General features: G+C 40.3%; 1 protein-coding gene and 1 long non-coding RNA gene across 2 annotated transcripts; one reads left to right on the top strand and one right to left on the bottom strand.

The window, feature by feature from the left end:
• Positions 1-1375: 1375 nt before the first annotated feature.
• Positions 1376-9856, top strand: LOC108426538 (proton channel OTOP3-like). Its single transcript, XM_037533883.1, has 8 exons — positions 1376-1543; positions 1699-2060; positions 2587-2723; positions 5651-5709; positions 5797-5951; positions 6678-7414; positions 7529-7684; positions 9072-9856. Exons 2-8 carry the CDS (start codon positions 1727-1729, stop codon positions 9240-9242), a joined length of 1749 nt encoding a protein of 582 aa, XP_037389780.1. The 5' UTR covers positions 1376-1543; positions 1699-1726; the 3' UTR covers positions 9243-9856.
• On the bottom strand, positions 7241-15677 carry LOC119262361. Its single transcript, XR_005129566.1, has 3 exons — positions 15616-15677; positions 14783-14869; positions 7241-7375 (listed from the first exon to the last, which is right to left on the bottom strand). It is a non-coding gene; the product is annotated as an uncharacterized LOC119262361 (long non-coding RNA).
• Between the last annotated feature and the right edge of the window lie 4972 nt (positions 15678-20649).

Here is a 20649-nt window from a genome sequence, read left to right on the forward strand (position 1 = left end):
TCTAAATATCAAATGATGCTGATAACCTGGACAGAGTGACTAGTAAATGTTAGCTTAGCTTTACTGACACAAATTTAGATAACAATGTCTAAATCTGAGGAAGTGAAGTCGAGCGACTAATGTTAGAGGGACAAAAAGTCAAAATTAAACCTGTTCTCTGGTGTCTGGTGCTGGAGCCTCCTAGATAAGCTAATGCTAGCCAGCTCCTCTCACCTAGTTATCTTAGCATAGAACCCAACACACCAGTGCAGGTTCGATTCAACTAACTGGCCCTCTGCAATCACAATTATAGATAATAAAAACTTACAACAGCGAGAGCAAAGCTGACTGATTGATGGTGAAGTGACAGAAAGACAAAATCGAACCTGTTCTGCAGTGCTTTAAGCTGTAATCTGCTAGGCTAAGCTAATGTGAGTTCATGGTGCCTCCCACTGCAGTACAGGCTTAGTTCTAGGGAACTGATGATTAAAAACACCAGTTTAGAACACCTATATTTCAGAATACAACTTTGAAGGACTGGTGTTGAAGTGACAGAAAGATACAAAGCAGAATTGTCCTTGTGGTGTTTTGTGTGGTACCCTGTAGCTACTTATCTGGCTACATTAAAAAGTTTACTTAATTGCATTAAAAGGTTTACTTGATAATTAATGCTACACACTGATTTCCAGACTTCAGGCACAGTAATTTCAAAACAATGGGATGTATCTGCTCACCATGTGACATGAGACTGCATTCCTATCCCTCATGGACACCTAATAACAACTTAATAACAAAAGCACTCCTCTCCTGTCTCTCACGTTTAGTCTCTTTAAGTAAGTAGTGAAGTTGTTATTAGGTTATTAAAAAAAGAAACATATGATGAATCTAAATCTTTTAACCCCCCCCCCCCAAAAAAAAAACAAAAAAAAAAAAACATTTTGAAATACAAAAAATAAAAACATGCAATTGCTGTTTTCAGAAGTGGAAACTTCCCAAAAGAAAACCTGTAAATGATGATTCTTAAAAAAATTTGTTTGCTAATTACTACAATTAACACCATGATTTTAAATAGATCATAGCACAATCCCTATAAATATCCGAGGTTTGAATACTGATTGTTTTTTTTCACAGTTTCTTTACTATTGGACCATTTGAAGTTAGAAGAATATGGTTATGGTATATGGTTATGGTTATGGTATAATAGGTTATGTGAGCAAATGAAAAAAATTGCATGGTTCACACTTTTGTGAACACATTATATTCTATGAGTCATAAGAGTTAAAATGAAAAAGAATAAAGAAATTTCACTACTCATTACTCCCAGTTCCCACCATGCACTGACTATGACTCACATTCTAATCTGTTTTATTGAATTAGCCCCCTCTATTACTCACTCAGCGTCCTGAACTTTGTTCCCTAGATAGTAATTAATTTTATCTATTTGACAACAGAATGTGTCTTGATGTGCACCTTGAACTGGGCATGCCCATTTTGACTAAACAGTAGTTTTACTACACTGCCACCAGCGCTGACTGGAACTACCAGGTTATTTTAAACTGCTATGGTGTGTTTATTTACTGTACATTTACAATTAAATATCTTAATTTAAGCTTAATCTGAAAGAGAGACATACTTAGGGTGAGGGACAGGAGAAATTATTAGAGTTGTTATTAGGTCTCTGAAAAATATCTATTGCACTACACACTCCACCTACTTCAGTTATAGGTACAAGCGGATTGAGGAAAGAATGCAGGCAGAATGTGACAGACTGGAGAAGATGGATGTTTCTGAATTTGCTGTGGACAGTAACAAGGAAACAGACCATACACCACAGTGGGTCCCCAGTGGCCGCAGGCTCATCTCTGGGCTGATAGGGCTGAACGTAGTGCTGCTTGGTGCTGCCTTTGTGGTTGGAGATGCATTTAACCGTATAGGGCTCCAGCACCAGGAGTCTGAACTGTTTCTGCTGGTTCTGATGGGGATCAGTTTGCTGTGGATGCTGTGGTACCTGCTGTCAGGTCGTAGGCTGCCTGGCTCTCCACCTCACACCGACCACCACGCAGGAAGTGCCACTGTCATGGGTAAATATCAATGTCTTTCAACAACAGTGTCTGTTGTTTCAGATTTTAGTCTTTAGATGCTTTGTGAAGTAAGTACAAGTTTAATGTGACTTTATCTCCATTACACTTTTCAGTAGTTCGCCTGGCATGGGTTTCTGGGTTATAGCCCTGATTATTTTTAAAATTCTACACCTTTTTATTTTCTTTTACAAGCAGTGTTTTTTACTTTTGTTTTTTTATTATTTTGTTTGCAAGACACTCCATTGATCAATGCTTAATTCCTGAATGCTTTGTTGATATATAGTTCCTCACACTAAACTGAAAAAGTAAAAACTATACATTTTACAGGTTAAATGAAAAGAAAAAAACAAAACAAAAACAGTGAGCATTTTCAAAACAAAATTACAATGAATTGAGCTGAAATGTGGATCTTTACATGCCCAGAAAATGCCCATAGGATGTAGTAGGAGTTTGTTGTTGCTCTGCTCTGATTTCTGTCTTTCTGTAAGTAACTCCCTTTTATTGTGTTTATGTTTCCCTGTGCCAGTGGTGCTGATGTTATTTTCAGGATCCAGTCTGCTGCTATGCTTGTTCCGCATGGGCTACTATCTGCTGATGAGAGAGTGCAAGCCAGTTGTAAAAATCCTCTCACCCTTCTTTCAGGCTCCCTTCTTCACACTGCAGGTAATCATAACTTAGTCATATTCTAGTCACAACCTGATCAGAACATAATGATAACATGATAACAAATAACAATCACAGCAAAATCTAATCATAACCAGACCATACTGAATTCATAACCTCATCACAACCTAATCCTAACATCACCATAATGTAATAATAATAGAATCATAATTTCATTACAATGTTATTATGAAACAGCCTAATCATCTAAATCCTAACTGACCTGCAACTTAACCAAAGCCTAAATGTAGCCTAATCCTCTCTATTGGGTTTAGGCCACTCTAACACATTAATTTGACTTCTTTTCAGCAACTGAAATGTAGATTTGCTTTTCTGTTTTAGACAATTGTCCATCCTACTACCACAGCCATGTTTGAATGTTGGTATGACGTTCATATTATGAAATGCAGAACTCACTTTATTTAGATATAAAGAAACATGTGTTATGTAATGGTCTTTGTTCGTAGAACATTATCCCAACTTAGGGATTGTCCAGGTACTTTTTTGTTTTGCAAATTGAAGATGAACGTTTTTTTTGTTTATGATTAATTAGTGCCTTGTTGTTGTGCCATGAATTGCTCCATTGCTTCCTGTGGAAACAAATTTGGTTAATACATTAAATTAAATAATTATTTTAAAAATGTGATGTGTATGATAAGGTCTTTGTATAATATTACATTTTATCTAAAGATATAAAAACATTTATTGTGACAAATACTGTATGTAGTAAAGAAAATTTGTTCCCAAAATAGATTAAGCATTTTCTTGGAATAAATTGCAGTGCCAGTGGTGAATCACAGTATTTTATTTTTTAAATTAGATACATTTTCGTTAAAGTGGATAAAATATACATTCTTTGCACACTGGACCCACTATGTGGAGAGCTGAATACCAATTATTTTTGCTTAAACCTAGTAAAAGATATTGCAAATCTACACTGCTCAAAAAAAATAAAGAGAACACTTAAACAACACAATATAACTCCAAGTAAATCAAACTGCTGTGAAATCAAACTGTCCACTTAGGAAGCAACACTGATTGACAATCAATTTCACATGCTGTTGTGCAAATGGAATAGACAACAGGTGGAAATTATTGACAATTAGCAAGAGACACTCAATAAAGGAGTGGTTCTGCATGTGGGGACCACAGACCACTTCTCAGTACCTATGCTTTCTGGCTGATGTTTTAGTCACTTTTGAATGTTGGTGGTGCTTTCACACTTGTGGTAGCATGAGATGGACTCTAAAACCCACACAAGTGGCTCAGGTAGTGCAGCTCATCCAGGATGGCACATCAATGCGAGCTGTGGCAAAAAGGTTTGCTGTGTCTGTCAGCGTAGTGTCCAGAGGCTGGAGGCGCTACCAGGAGACGTGGAGGAGGCCGTAGGAGGGCAACAACCCAGCAGCAGGACCGCTACCTCTGCCTTTGTGGAACAGGAGGAGCACTGCCAGAGCCCTGCAAAATGACCTCGAGCAGGCCACAAATGTGCATGTGTCTGCACAAACGGTTAGAAACCAACTCCATGAGGATGGTATGAGGGCCCGATGTCCACAGATGGGGTTTGTGCTCACAGCCCAACACCATGCAGGACGCTTGGCATTTGCCAGAGAACACCAGGATTGGCAAATTCGCCACTGGTGCCCTGTGCTCTTCACAGATGAAAGCAGGTTCACACTGAGCACATGTGACAGACGTGACAGAGTCTGGAGATGCCGTGGAGAGCGATCTGCTGCCTGCAACATCCTTCAGCATGACCGGTTTGGCAGTGGGTCAGTAATGGTGTGGGGTGGCATTTCTTTGGAGGGTTGCACAGCCCTTCATGTGCTCGCCAGAGGTAGCCTGACTGCCATTAGATACTGAGATGAGATCCTCAGACCCCTTGTGAGACCATATGCTGGTGCGGTTGGCCCTGGGTTCCTCCTAATGCAGGACAATGCTAGACCTCATGTGGCTGGAGTGTGTCAGCAGTTCCTGCAAGATGAAGGCATTAAAGCTAGGGACTGGCCCACCTGTTCCCCAGACCTGAATCCGATTGAGCACAACTGGGACATCATGTCTCGCTCCATCCACCAACGCCTCGTTGCACCACAGACTGTCCAGGAGTTGGCGAATGCTTTAGTCCACGTCTGGGAGGAGATCCCTCAGGAGACCATCTGCCACCTCATCAGGAGCATGCCCAAGCATTGTAGGGAGGTCATACAGGCATGTGGAGGCCACACACAATACTGAGCCTCATTTTGACTTGTTTTAAGGACATTACATCAAAGTTGGATCAGCCTGTAATGTGTTTTTCCACTTTAATTTTGTGTGTGACTCCAAATCCAGGCCTCCATTGGTCAATAAATTTGATTTCCATTGATGATTTCTGTGTGATTTTGTTGTCAGCACATTCAACTTTGTACAGAACAAAGTATTCAATGAGAATATTTCATTCATTCAGATCTAGGATGTGTTATTTGAGTGTTCCCTTTATTTTTGGAGCAGTGTATTTTACAGCCAAACTTTAGAACTGAACTGCTGCTTTTGTCCATGAAAAATATGGGTAAATATGATGTAACAGGGTATTGACAGTGTGCAAAGATGTTTGACAACTAATGTAATATGTAAAGTTTTACAAAAGCATTTTTAGTCTCAGTGTGTCAGAGGAAATTCTCAGAGATACCAGGTTGTTTCAACAAAACTGCTTCAGAAAAATCTGTGGTTTCAAAGTAGTAAAGGACTTTTGCATTTGGCAAGAATTAAGCATGGATGAGGCACTTTTTTACTGCCAAATTTATTGACTCATACTGGAGTTTCTTTAAATTGTTCCCAGAAAGGCCTTAACTTTCATATGAAACCACACTCACTTCCTACTCTGATGAAAAGGGGATCTGTTTAGTGTGATTACTGTTATTCACTTCCTCTGTCTGTCCCTCTGTCCTCAGACCTATTTGTTGTGGGCTCACTCCAAAGACTGCATTCACAAACACAAAGTCCTCACCAGGTACCTATTTTTTCCATGGGTGAAATTATTAATTATAACTGATTCCAAGATGTTAAAGTGTGTGTGTGTCTGTGCTTCTTTAATCAGGTTTGGGTTGATGGTCACTCTGTGTGCAGATGTACTGCTGTGGTTCTGTGCAGTGACAGATGATTCTGTCCACACAGAGATTGACCTAGAAAAGCAGGACAAAGAGGCCTTTAACAACACTTTCTCCTTGTTGGCACCACAAGAGGCCAAAACTGGTAAAATTTTATTTAAGAGTGATTTTAGACGGGCTGCTTTTGGCTGTTTTGAAATGAATCTGGCATTATTTTTTGACTGGTCTTTAAAGAGGCTTGCTATTTCATTGGCATAAGGGCACCACTCTCACAGCAGCAAAATGGATTCCGCTAGTTTTAAACACATTTAGATGCCTTCTACCTGGAGAGCTTCAACACAGCCGAACTTGACTGAGTTGTGAAGGTTTCTGTATGCTTGGCCTAAGCAGGCCTGGTGCCAGAACTCAGTCATGAGCGGGGCATCAAAAAACCACAAAGGAGCCACATATAATTTAGAAGAGAATCGACAGAAGAGCCAAATTTACAGCAAATCACCAAATGGCTAAATATGCTATCTATCCACAATGTACATCACAGCCTTAAAATGCAGCCAATACAGATTATTGCATGCAAACTCTTCTATGCTAATCACTGTAGGCTTTTATCAAGTGCACACAGCAAGTTTAGTTTCAATTTGATTGCCTTTTGCCATCTGCCACTATAGAAGTCTGTAACAATAAATAGGCATAATGATTGGCTAGTGGGACATTGCCTCATTACATAATCCCTTAACACATGGCCTGGGCCTAAGATGTTCCCAATGTACCCAGAACATTTTGCTCAGCAACCATGCAAAGGTGAAAAGCATGAAATACATTCAAAGCAAATGCTGTTATAATGTACTTCATTTTGTAATGTAATTACTTTTAGGTGAGGAGAATGGCACTCTTTGCCAGTGCAGTTCCAATGCAGTGTGTGTGACCTTGCGGAAGGGCTATGAGATCCTGTACCCCTTCAACATGGAGTATAGTTTGCTGGCCAGTTGCATGCTCTATGTCATGTGGAAGAATGTGGGACGGCACATGAGCAGCATCCACACTGAGGCTGCCCAGAAGAGGTCACCCTTTTCAGTATTGTGTGGACGAGTTCTGCTTGGCCCCCTGTTGGGTTTACTGGTGCTGTTGACTGGGGTGATTGTGTTTGTGCTTTATCACATGTGGGTGGTGCAGAATGCAAAACGTCTTGCAGCGCTCATGGTTTTTTATTTCTTTCACCTGGGCCTGATGCCCATCATGGCTCTATGCTCATTGGCAGGCACAATGGTGCAGAAGATGAACGTGAGGGAACAGGATGGACATCAGAGGAAGCAAAACCCAGGAAGGATGATAAAATTGCAGGGAAGTAAAAACCCAACAAAGAGCTTGGACGTGGCACTGTTGTTGGGAACTGCAGTGGGACAGCTGTCCCTCTCTTACCTCTCCCTTGTGGCTGCCCTGGCCTTAGGCTCCAGCGATATTGTGAGTAACCTGGACCTGTCCTATTCACTGCTCAGCATGGTGGAACTTGTGCTACAGAATGTCTTCATCATCAGAGGACTGCATCTTCACAATCATGCTCCACACTCCAGCCTAAAAGCAAATGAAAAGGAGAAGAGTGCCTTCTCAAAGGTCAGTTTCACTACATCAAAGGATGTATTTGGTTTCACTCACCCACTTCATTCCTCTTGTTATGCAGCGTTGCTTATGTCACTGTGAAATTAAACATAGTCTGTTGTAAACCAGACAGGGGAAGAGATGGATGCAGCAAGGGGTGATGATTTACCAGAAAAGAAGAATGCATCAGTTACACCTGCAGGCAATGGAGGATGTGATACTGATCATTGGAACAGAAGAGTGATTCAGGAGATATGTGCTTTCCTCGTACTGGGCAACATCACAGTAAGTGTCTGTTGCACAGTATGCAGTTTGTTTTGACAGTCAAGTCACTTCCTCTTTATTTTGTGGTCTACAAACACTCATGCTGCTCTTTATCCTTGAATAATTTAGTTCCAACACATTTGATGCATTTGATCCAGAATGCTAGAGTCAAGTGTCAGTTTAAAACTAGCACTAAACCTAAGAGCTCATTTGTCAAACACACACAAACACACACACACACACCATCTAAGCCGATGATCCTCCTGGGTTGTGAGGGTGCTGATGCCCATCCCAGTGCTCATTGGGCAGAAGGCAGGAAACACCCTCACCAGTCCATTAGAGAGCAAACACACAGACATAGTTATTCACACACATATTCACAACTCATGCAGGAAACTCATGCAGACATGGAGAAACAAAGGACCCTGGTTGCCCACTTAGAAAAGACCCTGGCCAACCAACCAGGAAATCGAACCCAGGCCCTCCTGAGGCAACAGCACTACCCTCTGCCACCCATAACATTTCATTAAAGAAGCTAAAAAACTTAACTTAATTGCAGAAAATAGGTGTCTTAGTACTGATAGTTCTTAATGTAATACATTGATTTTCAGACTCTGAGACACATTGACTTCAAAACAATGGGATCAAACGGCTCACCATGTGGCCATGAGGGATAGAGATGCAGTCTTACTGTCTGGTCCAAATTGCAGGGGTGTGGCCAAACTGATTTTCAGACTCTGAGACACATTTACTTCAAAACAATGGGATCAAACGGCTCACCATGTGGCCATGAGGGATAGAGATGCAGTCTTACTGTCTGGTCCAAAATGCAGGGGTGTGGCCAAACTGATTTTCAGACTCTGAGACACATTTACTTCAAAACAATGGGATCAAACGGCTCACCATGTGGCCATGAGGGATAGAGATGCAGTCTTACTGTCTGGTCCAAAATGCAGGGGTGTGGCCAAACTGATTTTCAGACTCTGAGACACATTTACTTCAAAACAATGGGATCAAACGGCTCACCATGTGGCCATGAGGGATAGAGATGCAGTCTTACTGTCTGGTCCAAAATGCAGGGGTGTGGCCAAACTAAGTTTTAGCCACAACCCTGTTTAACTAAATTATTAACTAAAACTCTTTGCATTTTGACAGTTACATTTCTGGATTAGCTTTATTTTTGCAATGGGACTACAGCTTAAACTAATTGAGTAGAATGGTCCATATACCAATTCATGATTTTTACTTAGAACCATATAGGAAACTTTAATTCTGAGAGTGCATATGAGATTAGAACTGGCACCAAGACCTGCATGAAAAGGAGATGACAGAGACTACTGATCTAAGAGCTGCTTGTCTTCACAGGTGCCATGTATTTACAGTATTGTGTTTGTTTCTTGTTGAGCAGCTGTGGGTGATCCCAGCGTTCGGTGCCCATGCACAGCTCGAGAGTGGATTGGGGAAACAGTACTTTGGATTCTCTGTGTGGTTTGTGCTGGTCAACCTGAGCCAACCGCTGACTGTTTTCTACAGGATGCACTCTGTAGAAGCTCTAATAGAGCTGCTCATATCTGCATAAACACATACACCAGCTATGCACAGCTATGTTAAATTCTCACTATACCACTTGTTCAAAATTCTCAATTCACACACACAATCACTTACACACTCAAACAGATGTTGTATTTATTTTACATTAGGTTTGGTAGTACATTTCTGAACTTTCTTTAACTGTACTTTTCATATTTGTAACATCTGAGTTATAAATAAAAGATTTGCTTTGAAGGGTGCAAATAAAATAGAAGTCAACAAAAACCAGTGATAAAACATTTAAAAGGGTAAATTATTTTTAAGGTGATGTTCCAAGCTTTCCCTTCGTTCCAGGCGTATTACAGAGTTCTAATGCAACCCCAAAAAGTTAAGCTGTTCAGCTGATTTATGAATTCTAGGTGTCAGTGTAAATTATTCACATTAAAAGTTACAGTTTAACTTATTAACTCTGTATCACCTTAGACGATATGAACATTATATATTAAATATAAGCCTAGTTTCAGTCTGACCATTCTGTATTATTGGCTTCTGTCCAGATGTTTCCTGAATTTTTTAAAAACGAAACTGAAATTTAACACTATGAAAGCAACATAGTGCCATTGTCTCTGATCATGTAATAAAATTTTCAAATGATATCACTTATTTTTGTGTTTTTGATGTTCTGTCCAGTAAAGGGAACACTACTGAATTACGTTAAGCTATTTACACCTTTATTTGACAGTGAAATTTGTGGGGCTGGACGTGAATATTCAATATTCATTCACTTTGTATTTGGTTTTTAGTTTTGGGATTTGGATATTGGGTGTTTTTTTTTTTTTTGGTGACGTTGCCACTATACATTTTGTCAGCACATCCTTGTACTATACAGTGTATCACAAAAGTGAGTACACCCCTCACATTTGTGCAGATATTTAGGTATATCTTTTCATGGGACAACACTGACAAAATTACACTTTGATACAATGAAAAGTAGTCTGTGTGCAGCTTATATAACAATGTAAATTTATTCTTCCCTCAAAATAACTCAATATACAGCCATTAATGTCTAAACCACCGGCAACAAAAGTGAGTACACCCCTAAATGTCCAAATTGAGTAATGCTTGTCATTTTCCCTCCAAAATGTCATGTGACTTGTTAGTGTTACTAGGTCTCAGGTGTGCATAGGGAGCAGGTGTGTTCAAATTTGTAGTACAGCTCTCACACTCTCTCATACTGGTCACTGAAAGTTCCAACATGGCACCTCATGGCAAAGAACTCTCTGAGGATCTTAAAAGACGAATTGTTGCGCTACATGAAGATGGCCAAGGCTACAAGAAGATTGCCAACACCCTGAAACTGAGCTGTAGCACAGTGGCCAAGATCATCCAGCATTTTAAAAGAGCAGGGTCCACTCAGAACAGACCTTGTGTTGGTTGTCCAAAGAAGCTGAGTGCACGTGCTCAGCGTCACATCCAAATGCTGTCTTTGAAAGATAAGCGCAGGAGTGCTGTCAGCATTGCTGCAGAGATTGAAGAGGTGGGGGTTCAGCCTGTCAGTGCTCAGACCATACACAAGAAAGCCTGAAAACAATTTGCTGAAGACATGTCAACAAAGGACATGGATTACTGGAACCATGTCCTATGGTCTGATGAGACCAAGATTCATTTGTTTGGTTCAGATGGTCTCAAGCATGTGTGGCGGAAATCAGGTGAGGTGTACAAAGATAAGTGTGTCATGCCTACAGTCAAGCATGGTGGTGGGAATTTCATGGTCTGGGGCTGCATGAGTGCAGCAGGTGTTCGGGAGTTACATTTCACTGAGGGACACATGAACTCCAATATGTATTGTGAAATACTGAAGCAGAGCATGATCCCCTCCCTCTGGAAACTGGGTTGCAGGGCAATGGTGAGGGGTGTACTCACTTTTGTGATACACTGTATTTGTAATTTTAAACTGCACTGTTAAAATGTGGAATTATATACCTCCTCAGTGCTCTCTCACAGTAGTGAGCATCACACCAAGAGCATGAATAACCAAGGGTGATTGCAAAAGGAAGAGGTGTGGCTCTGTGTAATAGACATATTACATAGATACTCTCATAGACATAGACTCTATACCTTATTCCCCTCAAAACTCACCTCATTGCAGTCTGCTGACGGATGTCAACAATTGAATTTGATGATATATGTTAAGTATTCTGATATTCACTGACCGGACATTTTATTAAATATGCCTCCTCATATCCACATTTTGTCCATTTTATCAGCTACACTTACCATAAAGATGCACTTTGTAGTTCTACAATTACAGACTATAATCTAGCAAGCTCTACAAACATTCTTTTACCAAATGGATAAATAGTCCAATCAGTCAATTTGCTGAATAAAAATGTGATTTGTAAAAGTGCACTATGCATTTGTTTACCTAGTTTTAACTAGTGCCATTTCTGTTCTCTCTGTGGGACACTGCCACACTCACGAAACCTGTCTAAAAGCTAGGGTCTGTTAACATGAGCATAAAAAAGAAAAACAAGAAATGAAAAAAGAGGCTTCACACCCACAGTATTTCATTTATTAACCGAACGTAATCCCAGGCCTTGTGATTACATCACATCCCCCCCATCTTAGGAGGACAAATATATTGTCTTAATAATAAGGAATTCAGCATTTATATATATATATATATATATATATATATATATATATATATATATATATATATATATATATATATATATATATATATAAAATTAACTGCATGCTACCACTTACCAGACATGCATATACATCTAGTCTACATATAATCTATTTTAATTCAAATATACATATATACTATTCTCCGATGTCCAACCAATACTGATGCGAACATTAAGACAAAAAAAAAAAACATACACACACACACACACACACACACACACACACAAGAGAGAGAGAGAATTAAACATGAAAGGGACAAGACTGTTTGTGAGTGTATGTACATGTGCGTCAACATATTGCTAGCGATGCAAGGTTTTTAATTCCCCTTAGGCCTTTTTCTTTATTTTAATTGACAATGCTGTCTCTAACTTTTGTGCCAGTTTGGAAATAGGTACATGATATTAGAGTCTGGACAACTGCAGCAGCCTTCCACCATGCTTTTTAATGAAAAATGTGTGGCCATGCACATACTTTTCAGTAAAATCTAGGGATGCATAACTATATCAGCATCATATCGGTATTGACCGACATTTAAGAAAAAAAACAAATAGTATCAGACCAATGATTTGATAAATATTTCAAACCAATATATTTGACAACGTGTTTATTGTACTCTGGAAGCAGAATGTCAGTGTTTCCCACACATAGGTTACACTTGGAACTCCAGTCTAGTTGTCCCTTCATTTTTGACATATGCTTAATGTTAACCAGTTTTGCTAGTGATCATGGTTTTGCCTAAACTTAAAAGTACTGGGACACAGCAAACATGGAATGATCAGTTAAATGATACATCAGTAAGTGCCAGTAGGGTGCCTTCTTATGTGCAACAAGCAGCCACACTGGCCTTTATGGATATGATTTGATGCCCCTGACCAAGACAGACATTTTCTGGATATCCAAACACATCTGAAATAGATCATGATTGGACATTCAGATGTGGAGCCCATTCTGCAAATCCACAGACATCCAACATCTGATGAACGTACAGAATAGAGTCTGAACCGACCAAGTGATATAGACCACATTTGTAGGTCTTGGTCTAACTAGCTACTTACTATATTCAGAAGCTATTTTCCTCTAAAGAGTGAAAACTTGAGCAGAAGCAATAAGATTTTGTGAGCATTTTGATTCAGTTGAGAGGTAATTTCGAAGGGAGGTGTAAAATGTGTGAGAAATGGTATAATTTAACCCTTGTGTGTTGATCTGGTTTGCGGAACCCATTTTCAGTATTTGCCAAAAGAGGAAATGATGAGATTTATTATTATTTCAATGTCAGACTCCTTGGCCTTTGCTAATATTCAGTGAAGAAAATATGAAATAACACATACTGTTCACCACCCACACATTTGTATTACACATGTGGTGCTGGGGTCAACCTGTGGGGAACAGTTTTGAAACATGTGGAGTTTGCTGTGTCCCTTCACTCTGTTCTCCTCCTACATGGCCTACTGTTAGTGTGTGTGTGTGTGCATGTCTTTGTGTAGGTATTTGTGTATGTGTGCCCATGTGTGTGGGTAGACAACATGGATGGGCTGTTGACTGGCTATAACTGCTAAAGGAGAACCCTACACTGGCCACTATATTTATATTATATAGTGATATTTTAAACATCTGGTACTGTTACATAAATTGTTATGGCTGTATTGTAAAAACAAAAAATAAATAATTAATGCGGTGGGTCCACCAGACCCACTGAGTAACAAAAAACATGAACGCCACACAAGGATTAAAAGTCTTTCCTCTCAAAGCCACTTTTTTTTTTTTTCTTTTTCAGCTTGTAATGGTAATGTCATTGGTGTGGGAGACAATCACCTTGTGAAGCTCCAAACCAGTGTTGTGTAATTGGTTACAGTGCAGACGCAGGAAGTGAACAGTAAGTACTCAGATAGAAAACAGAGCTAAGGATGTGAAAGTAGTATCAGTTGAAGGGAGAAGAGAGTCTAAATAGCAGAGCCTGAATAAGGGCCCAGTGTCTGTCTTCACTTTTCTAAATAGCTATGCTCCTGTTAGTATAGTCACTATAGAATGCACAGGTGAGTCTGACATTTGTAATGTGTTCTATCGTTCAAGCGCAAGTCACAATGGCAATTCACATTTTCCTCTCCCTTCATGTCAATTTAAACCATACAATGGTGCTTGAAAGTTTAAACCAGCCATTAGGGGTGTACTTTGTGTACTTCTGGTGCCAGTCCCAAGCCCGGATAAATGGTGAGGGTTGCGTCAGGAAGGGCATCCGGCGTAAAACTTGTGCCAAAACTATCATGCGGATCACAAATATGATTGCCATAACGGATCGGTCGAGGCCAACAAGGAATGGTGGCAAAGGCAAAGGCTCAGGCCCATGATGAGCTGTATGAGAGGCTGGACAGTAATGAAGGAGTAAAGGACTTGTATCGCTTGGCTAAACAGAGAGATAGAGCTGGAAAGGATGTACAGCAGGTTAGGCTGATAAAGGATAGAGAGGGAAATGTACCAAGATAAGATAAGATAATCCTTTATTAGTCCCATAGCAGTGAAATTCACAGTATTACAGCAGCAGAGTAACAGGAGTAAGGCACTCAGTAATAGAAATGGGAAACAGTATAAACCTTATCAACATTATAAATAATAAAAATTAAAGCTAAATCTCTAGACTATTTACAACAAAATAAGGATAATAATAAAATAAAATAAGAGTTGCATAGGAACTAGTCACTCACTCACATACTAGTGAGTGAACAGAGAGTGTTGAGTAGATGGAAGGAGTACTTTGAAGAACTAATGAATGAGGAGAGAGGAGGACAATGGGGGGAGAGATAGTGGAGCAGGAAGTGCAGAGAATTAGTAAGGTGGAGGTGAGGGCAGCTTTAAAAAGGATGAAGAATGGAAAGGCAGTTGGTCCAGATGACATACCTGTGGAGGTTTGGAGATGCTTAGGAGAGCAGGCAGTGGACTTTTTAACCAGGTTGTTTAACAAAATCCTGGAGAGTGAGAGGATGCCTGATGAGTGGAGAAGCAGTGTATTGGTCCCCATTTTTAAGAACAAGGGTGATGTGCAGAGCTGCAGTAACTACAGAGGTATAAAGTTGATGAGCCACACCATGAAGGTATGGGAAAGAGTTGTTGAAGCAAGGCTAAGGCGAGAGGACCAGATCAGTGAGCAGCACTTTGGTTTCATGCCCAGAAAGAATACCACAGATGCAATTTTTGCGTTGAGAGTGTTGGTAGATATTCTGCCCTCGCAGATGCATGTGTAAGCAAAAGCTAGACAGATAGCTAACAGGAATTCCAAGAAGAATCAAACTTTGTAAAAGGAGTGGCTTTACTGAGGACTTCAGGTTTATTCACACCCTTTGTTGGTCAACTGATTCCTTCCTTTCATTCGTACATGTAAAACTGTAAATACCAACACAAATACAAAATATATTTTTACTATAAGCACAAATGAGATGGACATTACACCTTTATCATCATCAGCTGTTTATGTAAATAGTTAGCCATACTGGTTGTGTAAATATGTACAGATGCTAATTAACATTAAAATAACTACAGTGAGGTAAGAGCTACTGAAGCTAGCATAGTATTGTAGTGCAGCAGACTAGACTAGCTAGCTAACCAATGAACAGATACAGCATGGATCAAACACAAAACATCCAAAGCATCCACCATCAAAGAAGTACAAAACCTAAGTTTTATGCTTCTTAAAAGTGCTAACAGCAATTAAGTTCTAAGATTTTTGAACTTACAGGCATATATTTCCGTAGACTCAAGCAGAAAAGGAGAATGTGAGTCCTTGTGTACTGCAGCTCTACTGAAGCTAGACTGAAAACAAAATGGAGGCTGCTTTGCCTGAAACAAATAATTCCCTGCACTACCAAAAATGACCATGAGGTGATACTAATGAACCTGAATAACTGAACCTGAATGGGGGACAGAATAGTAGAGAAGTACAGAGAAGGTCAGAAGGAGCTACATTGTTTGTGTCTTTGTGGATCTAGAGAAGGCATATGATAGGGTGCCACGAGAGGAACTGTGGTACTGTATGAGGATGTCAGGTGTAACTGAAACGTATGTTAGGGTGGTGCAGGACATGTATGAGCAAAGTGAGACAGTGGTGAGGTGTGCAGTTGGAGTGACAAATGGTTTCAAGGTGAAGGTAGGGTTACATCAGGGATCAGCTTTGAGCCCCTTCTTGTTTGCAATGGTGATGGACAGGTTGACAGATGAGGTCAGGCAGGAGGCTCTATGGACCATGATGTTTGCAGATGACATTGTAATCTGTGGTGAGAGTAGAGAGCAGGTGGAAGAGAATCTGGAGAGGTGGAGGTTTGCACTGGAGAGGAGAGGAATGAAGGTCAGTAGAGTTAAGACGGAATACATGTGTGTGAATGAGAAGGAGGCAGGTGGAAAGGTGAAGATGCAAGGAGTCAACCATCCAGAGCAATGGACAGTGTAGAAAAGAGGTAAAGAAGAGGGTGCAGGCAGGATGGAGTGGGTGGAGACGGATGTCAGGGCTAATGTGTGACAGAAGGATAGCAGCAAGAGTGAAAGGGAAGGTTTACAAGACAGTAGTGCGTCCTGCTATGATGCATGGTTTGGAGACTGTGGCTCTGTCTAAAAGACAGGAGGCTGAGCTGGAGGTCGCGGAGATGAAGATGCTGAGATTTTCGTTGGGATTGACAAGGATGGACAGGATTAGAAATGAGCAGATCAGAGGGAGAGCGAAGGTGGAGCAATTTGGAGATAAAGCCAGAGAGGCCAGGTTGAGAAGGTTTGGACATGTGTTGAGGAGGAACAGTGGATATATTGGGCAAAGAATGTTGGAGATGTAGCTGCTGGGTAAAAGGAGAAGAGGTAGACCTCAGAGAAGGTTTATGGATGTAGTGAAGGTGGACATGGAGATGGTTGGTGTAAAAGTAGAGGAGGCAATGGACAGGGCAAGATGTAGGCAGATGATCCACTGTGGCGACCCCTAAAGGGAGCAGCCGAAAGAAGAAGAAGAAGAAGAAGAAGTTTTAGGTGGCACAGACATTAAAATTTATTATGAATAATCAGTAATCAATGCTTTCTTTGCTCCACACAGTGTTGTATTTTCTTCACATTGACACAGCTCAATACAAGATAAACTAGTAGCTCAGTTCAATTGGGTTTTCTAACTATGGGAAAGCACAAAAATGTGCATGTGTGGGCTCCCCATGACTGGGATTAAGAATCCCTGAATTAAGGATTCTTGTGGCCCTGGGATTAAAGGCAATGCAAATAACTCATTTCTGTAAGGATACTTATATCTAAATTGGGCAAAGAGTATAGGAATTACAACCATTTTCATATCATTTTCATAACCACTTTTGAGTTCTTAAAAGTTCAAAAGTAACTGGACAATCTAATCATGAGTTAAATTCAATGATTAGTTAATGAGTTAAATTCATTTTTAACACTTGGTTACAAATCATTTGCAGTCCATGACTGCCTGAGTTCTGGAAAATATAGACACCACCAGATGCTGTTTTTTTTCTTGGTGATGCTCTCTCTACCAGCTGTCTACAGTTCCTGTATGTTTCTTGTCCAGTTCGGTCAGTATGTCTAGCGACAGTAAACTTTTTTTGTTAGCGACAGTAAAGTTTTTGTTGAGTCAGATAAAGTTAGTGCTAGCTTTGTGGATGGATTAAGTTTTACTGCTGCTTGACATTCCATACCCCTGACATCACAACACATTGATATTACAATGTAGAGGATCAAAATGGTTTAACAGGTGATGAATAGCTGATTCTAAATGCAATTTTTGGTTTCCTAATGGGATCTAAAGGTGGTCTACAGGAAACTAGTGGTCTCTATAGGAAACCAATAATCCAATTCACATTAGAAAGCAAAACCACACACACACACAGACTTTCTAAGCCACTTCTCCCTCAGGGTCGCAGGGGGTGCCAGAGCCTATTCCAGCAGCCACCCTGGACAGGTCACCAGTCCATCGCAGGGCAGACAAAGCAAAACCATTAGGTTTTAATATAATTATTTTCTAATGGTCCTTTTCCAACAGAGATGGTTGGTTGAACGCTTAGCATTAAAAAAGAGTTGAGATGAAAAACTTTGTCAGGAAAACAGGAGCTAAACTCATGGTCTCACATAGATTATCTCTATTTGATGGGCTCACATCACTCAAATCAGCATTATTCAAGTGAATGCAGAAAAAAAGACTGCCCTGTAGAAAAACAAATACAATAAAGTTTAAATTGCAGGACAGACAACACAAACACAAAGCTGGGGGCACGCCTGTTCACTCTTGTGGCTCCAGGCCTGATGCCCATAGCTGCCCCTTGTGGACAATCTTGATAAATGTAAGGAAGTAAGTGAGTGTGTGAGTGAATAAGTTACAAACGCATCTAAAAATATATTTATTTATTTATTTATTAATAAATAAAAACTTTTCAAACTTCATGCCATGTACCAAAAGCTGCATTCCACAGAATAAAAGTGATCCAATTTTAAGTTATCCCATTGCTTTTCTGTCTGTCCTCTTGAGCAGGAGCCGGGGAGAATGGGCTGCACCAGCTGAGTGGGGTATCTGGTGAGCCACCTACAGGGTCCTGGGCCTTCTTGCACTCAGATGTGCCTGTGGCTCCAAAAGCTTCAGAATATTTGGCTCCACTCTCTATAGCTCAGCTATGAGTGTGCTCAATGAGTCAGTATGGAAAAGGAATATTGTTTTGAGTTCAAGAGGCACATGAAAAAGTGTTTGGCATTCATCCTCCATTTTAAAACTTGAAGATGAGCTGAAGACACAATGCTAGAAGCGCAGTGAACAGCCGACAGCAGCGATTGTTTTTTACGGAGCACTGTGGATTTTTCAGAGAACAAAAGTTCCAGCACACTGGAATAATTTGAACAATGTGACATCTGAGCAAAATGACGGACTCCCTGGGCAATACCCCACCTTACTGAACTAGTCTGTGGGTGAAGTAAAGAGCTCATCTGGGTCTGTGAATTCTCAAATGCTTGTTTAATGTGTGTAGATTACACCAGTGTTTGGAATGATTCTCATCCTGTACACATACACTCACTGGCCAACTGTTAAGTTGCATGTTAACACAAATAGCTAATCAGCCAATCACATGGCCACAACTCAATGCATTTAGGCATGTAGAGGTGGTCAAGACAACTTGCTGAAGTGCAAACTGAGCATCAGAATGGGGAAGAAAGGTGATTTAAGTGACTTTGAATGTGGCATGGTTGTTGGTGCCAGACGGCACCAAAACCATCTCTAGAGTTTACAGAGAATGGTCTGAAAAAGAGAAAATATCCAGTGAGCGGCAGTTGTGTGGACAGAAATGCCTTGTTGATGTGAGAAGTCAGAGGAGAATGGGCAGACTGGTTCTAGATGAAAGAAAGGCAACAGGAACTCAAATAACCAACCAACACCTCTGAGGAATGTTTCCAACACCTTGTTGAAAGCATGCCACGAATAATTAAGGCAGTTCTGAAGGCAAAAGGGCGTCCAACCTTTTGATAACAAGGTGTACCTTATAAAGTGGCCGGTCAGTGTATGTTACATGGTGTGCACAGTTTTTTCACATCTGTGCTAGTCAGAATACTTCCTTTTGATTTTGTGGTTCCCAGCTATGCTCTTACTCTTTAAAAGTTAACATATGAACTCTCCGAAGAGTTTAGTTCTAAGACACATGATACATCTAATCAAGAGCATATGACGAATAGAGACCATATGGAATTTTAAAGACAGGTGTACTCTTAAATATAAAGGTGCCATAAAGGTTTCTTTGGAGCAGTGCTATATAATAAAGTTCTTCAAGTTTTTAGTGGATTATTCTTCAAATATTTTTTTAATTGCTTGTTGATTGAAACTTTTTAAAGTTGAAAGATTTTCCAGAAATGGTTCCATAACTATTGAAGATTAAATGTCCAAGCCCTGAAAGTGTTAAAGTGACTGAATTATGAACTTGACTGTGTGAAAATGGAACTACCGCCAACCCCCAACCCCCCCACCCTGCCCCACCCCATCACACCCCACCCCATCCCAGTCCACCCCACCCCACCCCATCAGAGGACTATTGAAACTTCATTTTTATTTGTGATACATTCATGAGGGAGGACATATAAGTAAAGACAAACAGGTAAATAGACATAAAAAAGAAGAAAATAAGAACTTAAGATTAATAAAGATTTGTGTTTGATGGTAGCAGATATTTTTTTCTGTAGATAGATGTTCTAGTAGTAAATTGTTCCAGTGGGTAACAGTAATGGCGTTTTTTTTGTCTTCCAGCTCATGAGGATGGTTTTCTTGGTGATGGTTTCTTGGCTGTGAGGAGGGCGATAGAAGTTCTGTCATATTGATTGTTGATATTGTTACGGGACGGCGGTCCGGACCCAAGTGCAGAACTGAAACCCAGCAAAAACAATTTATAAAAGGAGAGATAGATGGGGCAATGGAATGTGTGCTAGATGTAGAAAGTAGGGTGCCCCCAAGCGGCGTTCGAATCATCGCTGTATAGATCAGTGGTCCGTGACATTACCGTTGTGCCCAGGACACAGAAGCACCTTTGAGTGAAGCCCATCAAGGAAGGCGGGAATGTTGAACAAAGGCACAGCGTGCTCAAACAAAAGCTAGAATGGGAGAAAAAAGATAATGAGAACTCAAAAGACGTGATTATGACAGAAAGGCTTTATGCTTCCCTTCACTTGTTTGGTCTTAGAGCAAACATCTTTTGTATGGCTTGTTTTTTTTCTTTTGTGAGTAATTTGGGGGCAATTACTCTCTTCTCAGC

The sequence above is a fragment of the Pygocentrus nattereri genome, chromosome 24, assembly GCF_015220715.1.
Source record: "Pygocentrus nattereri isolate fPygNat1 chromosome 24, fPygNat1.pri, whole genome shotgun sequence".
Taxonomy (NCBI): domain Eukaryota; kingdom Metazoa; phylum Chordata; class Actinopteri; order Characiformes; family Serrasalmidae; genus Pygocentrus; species Pygocentrus nattereri.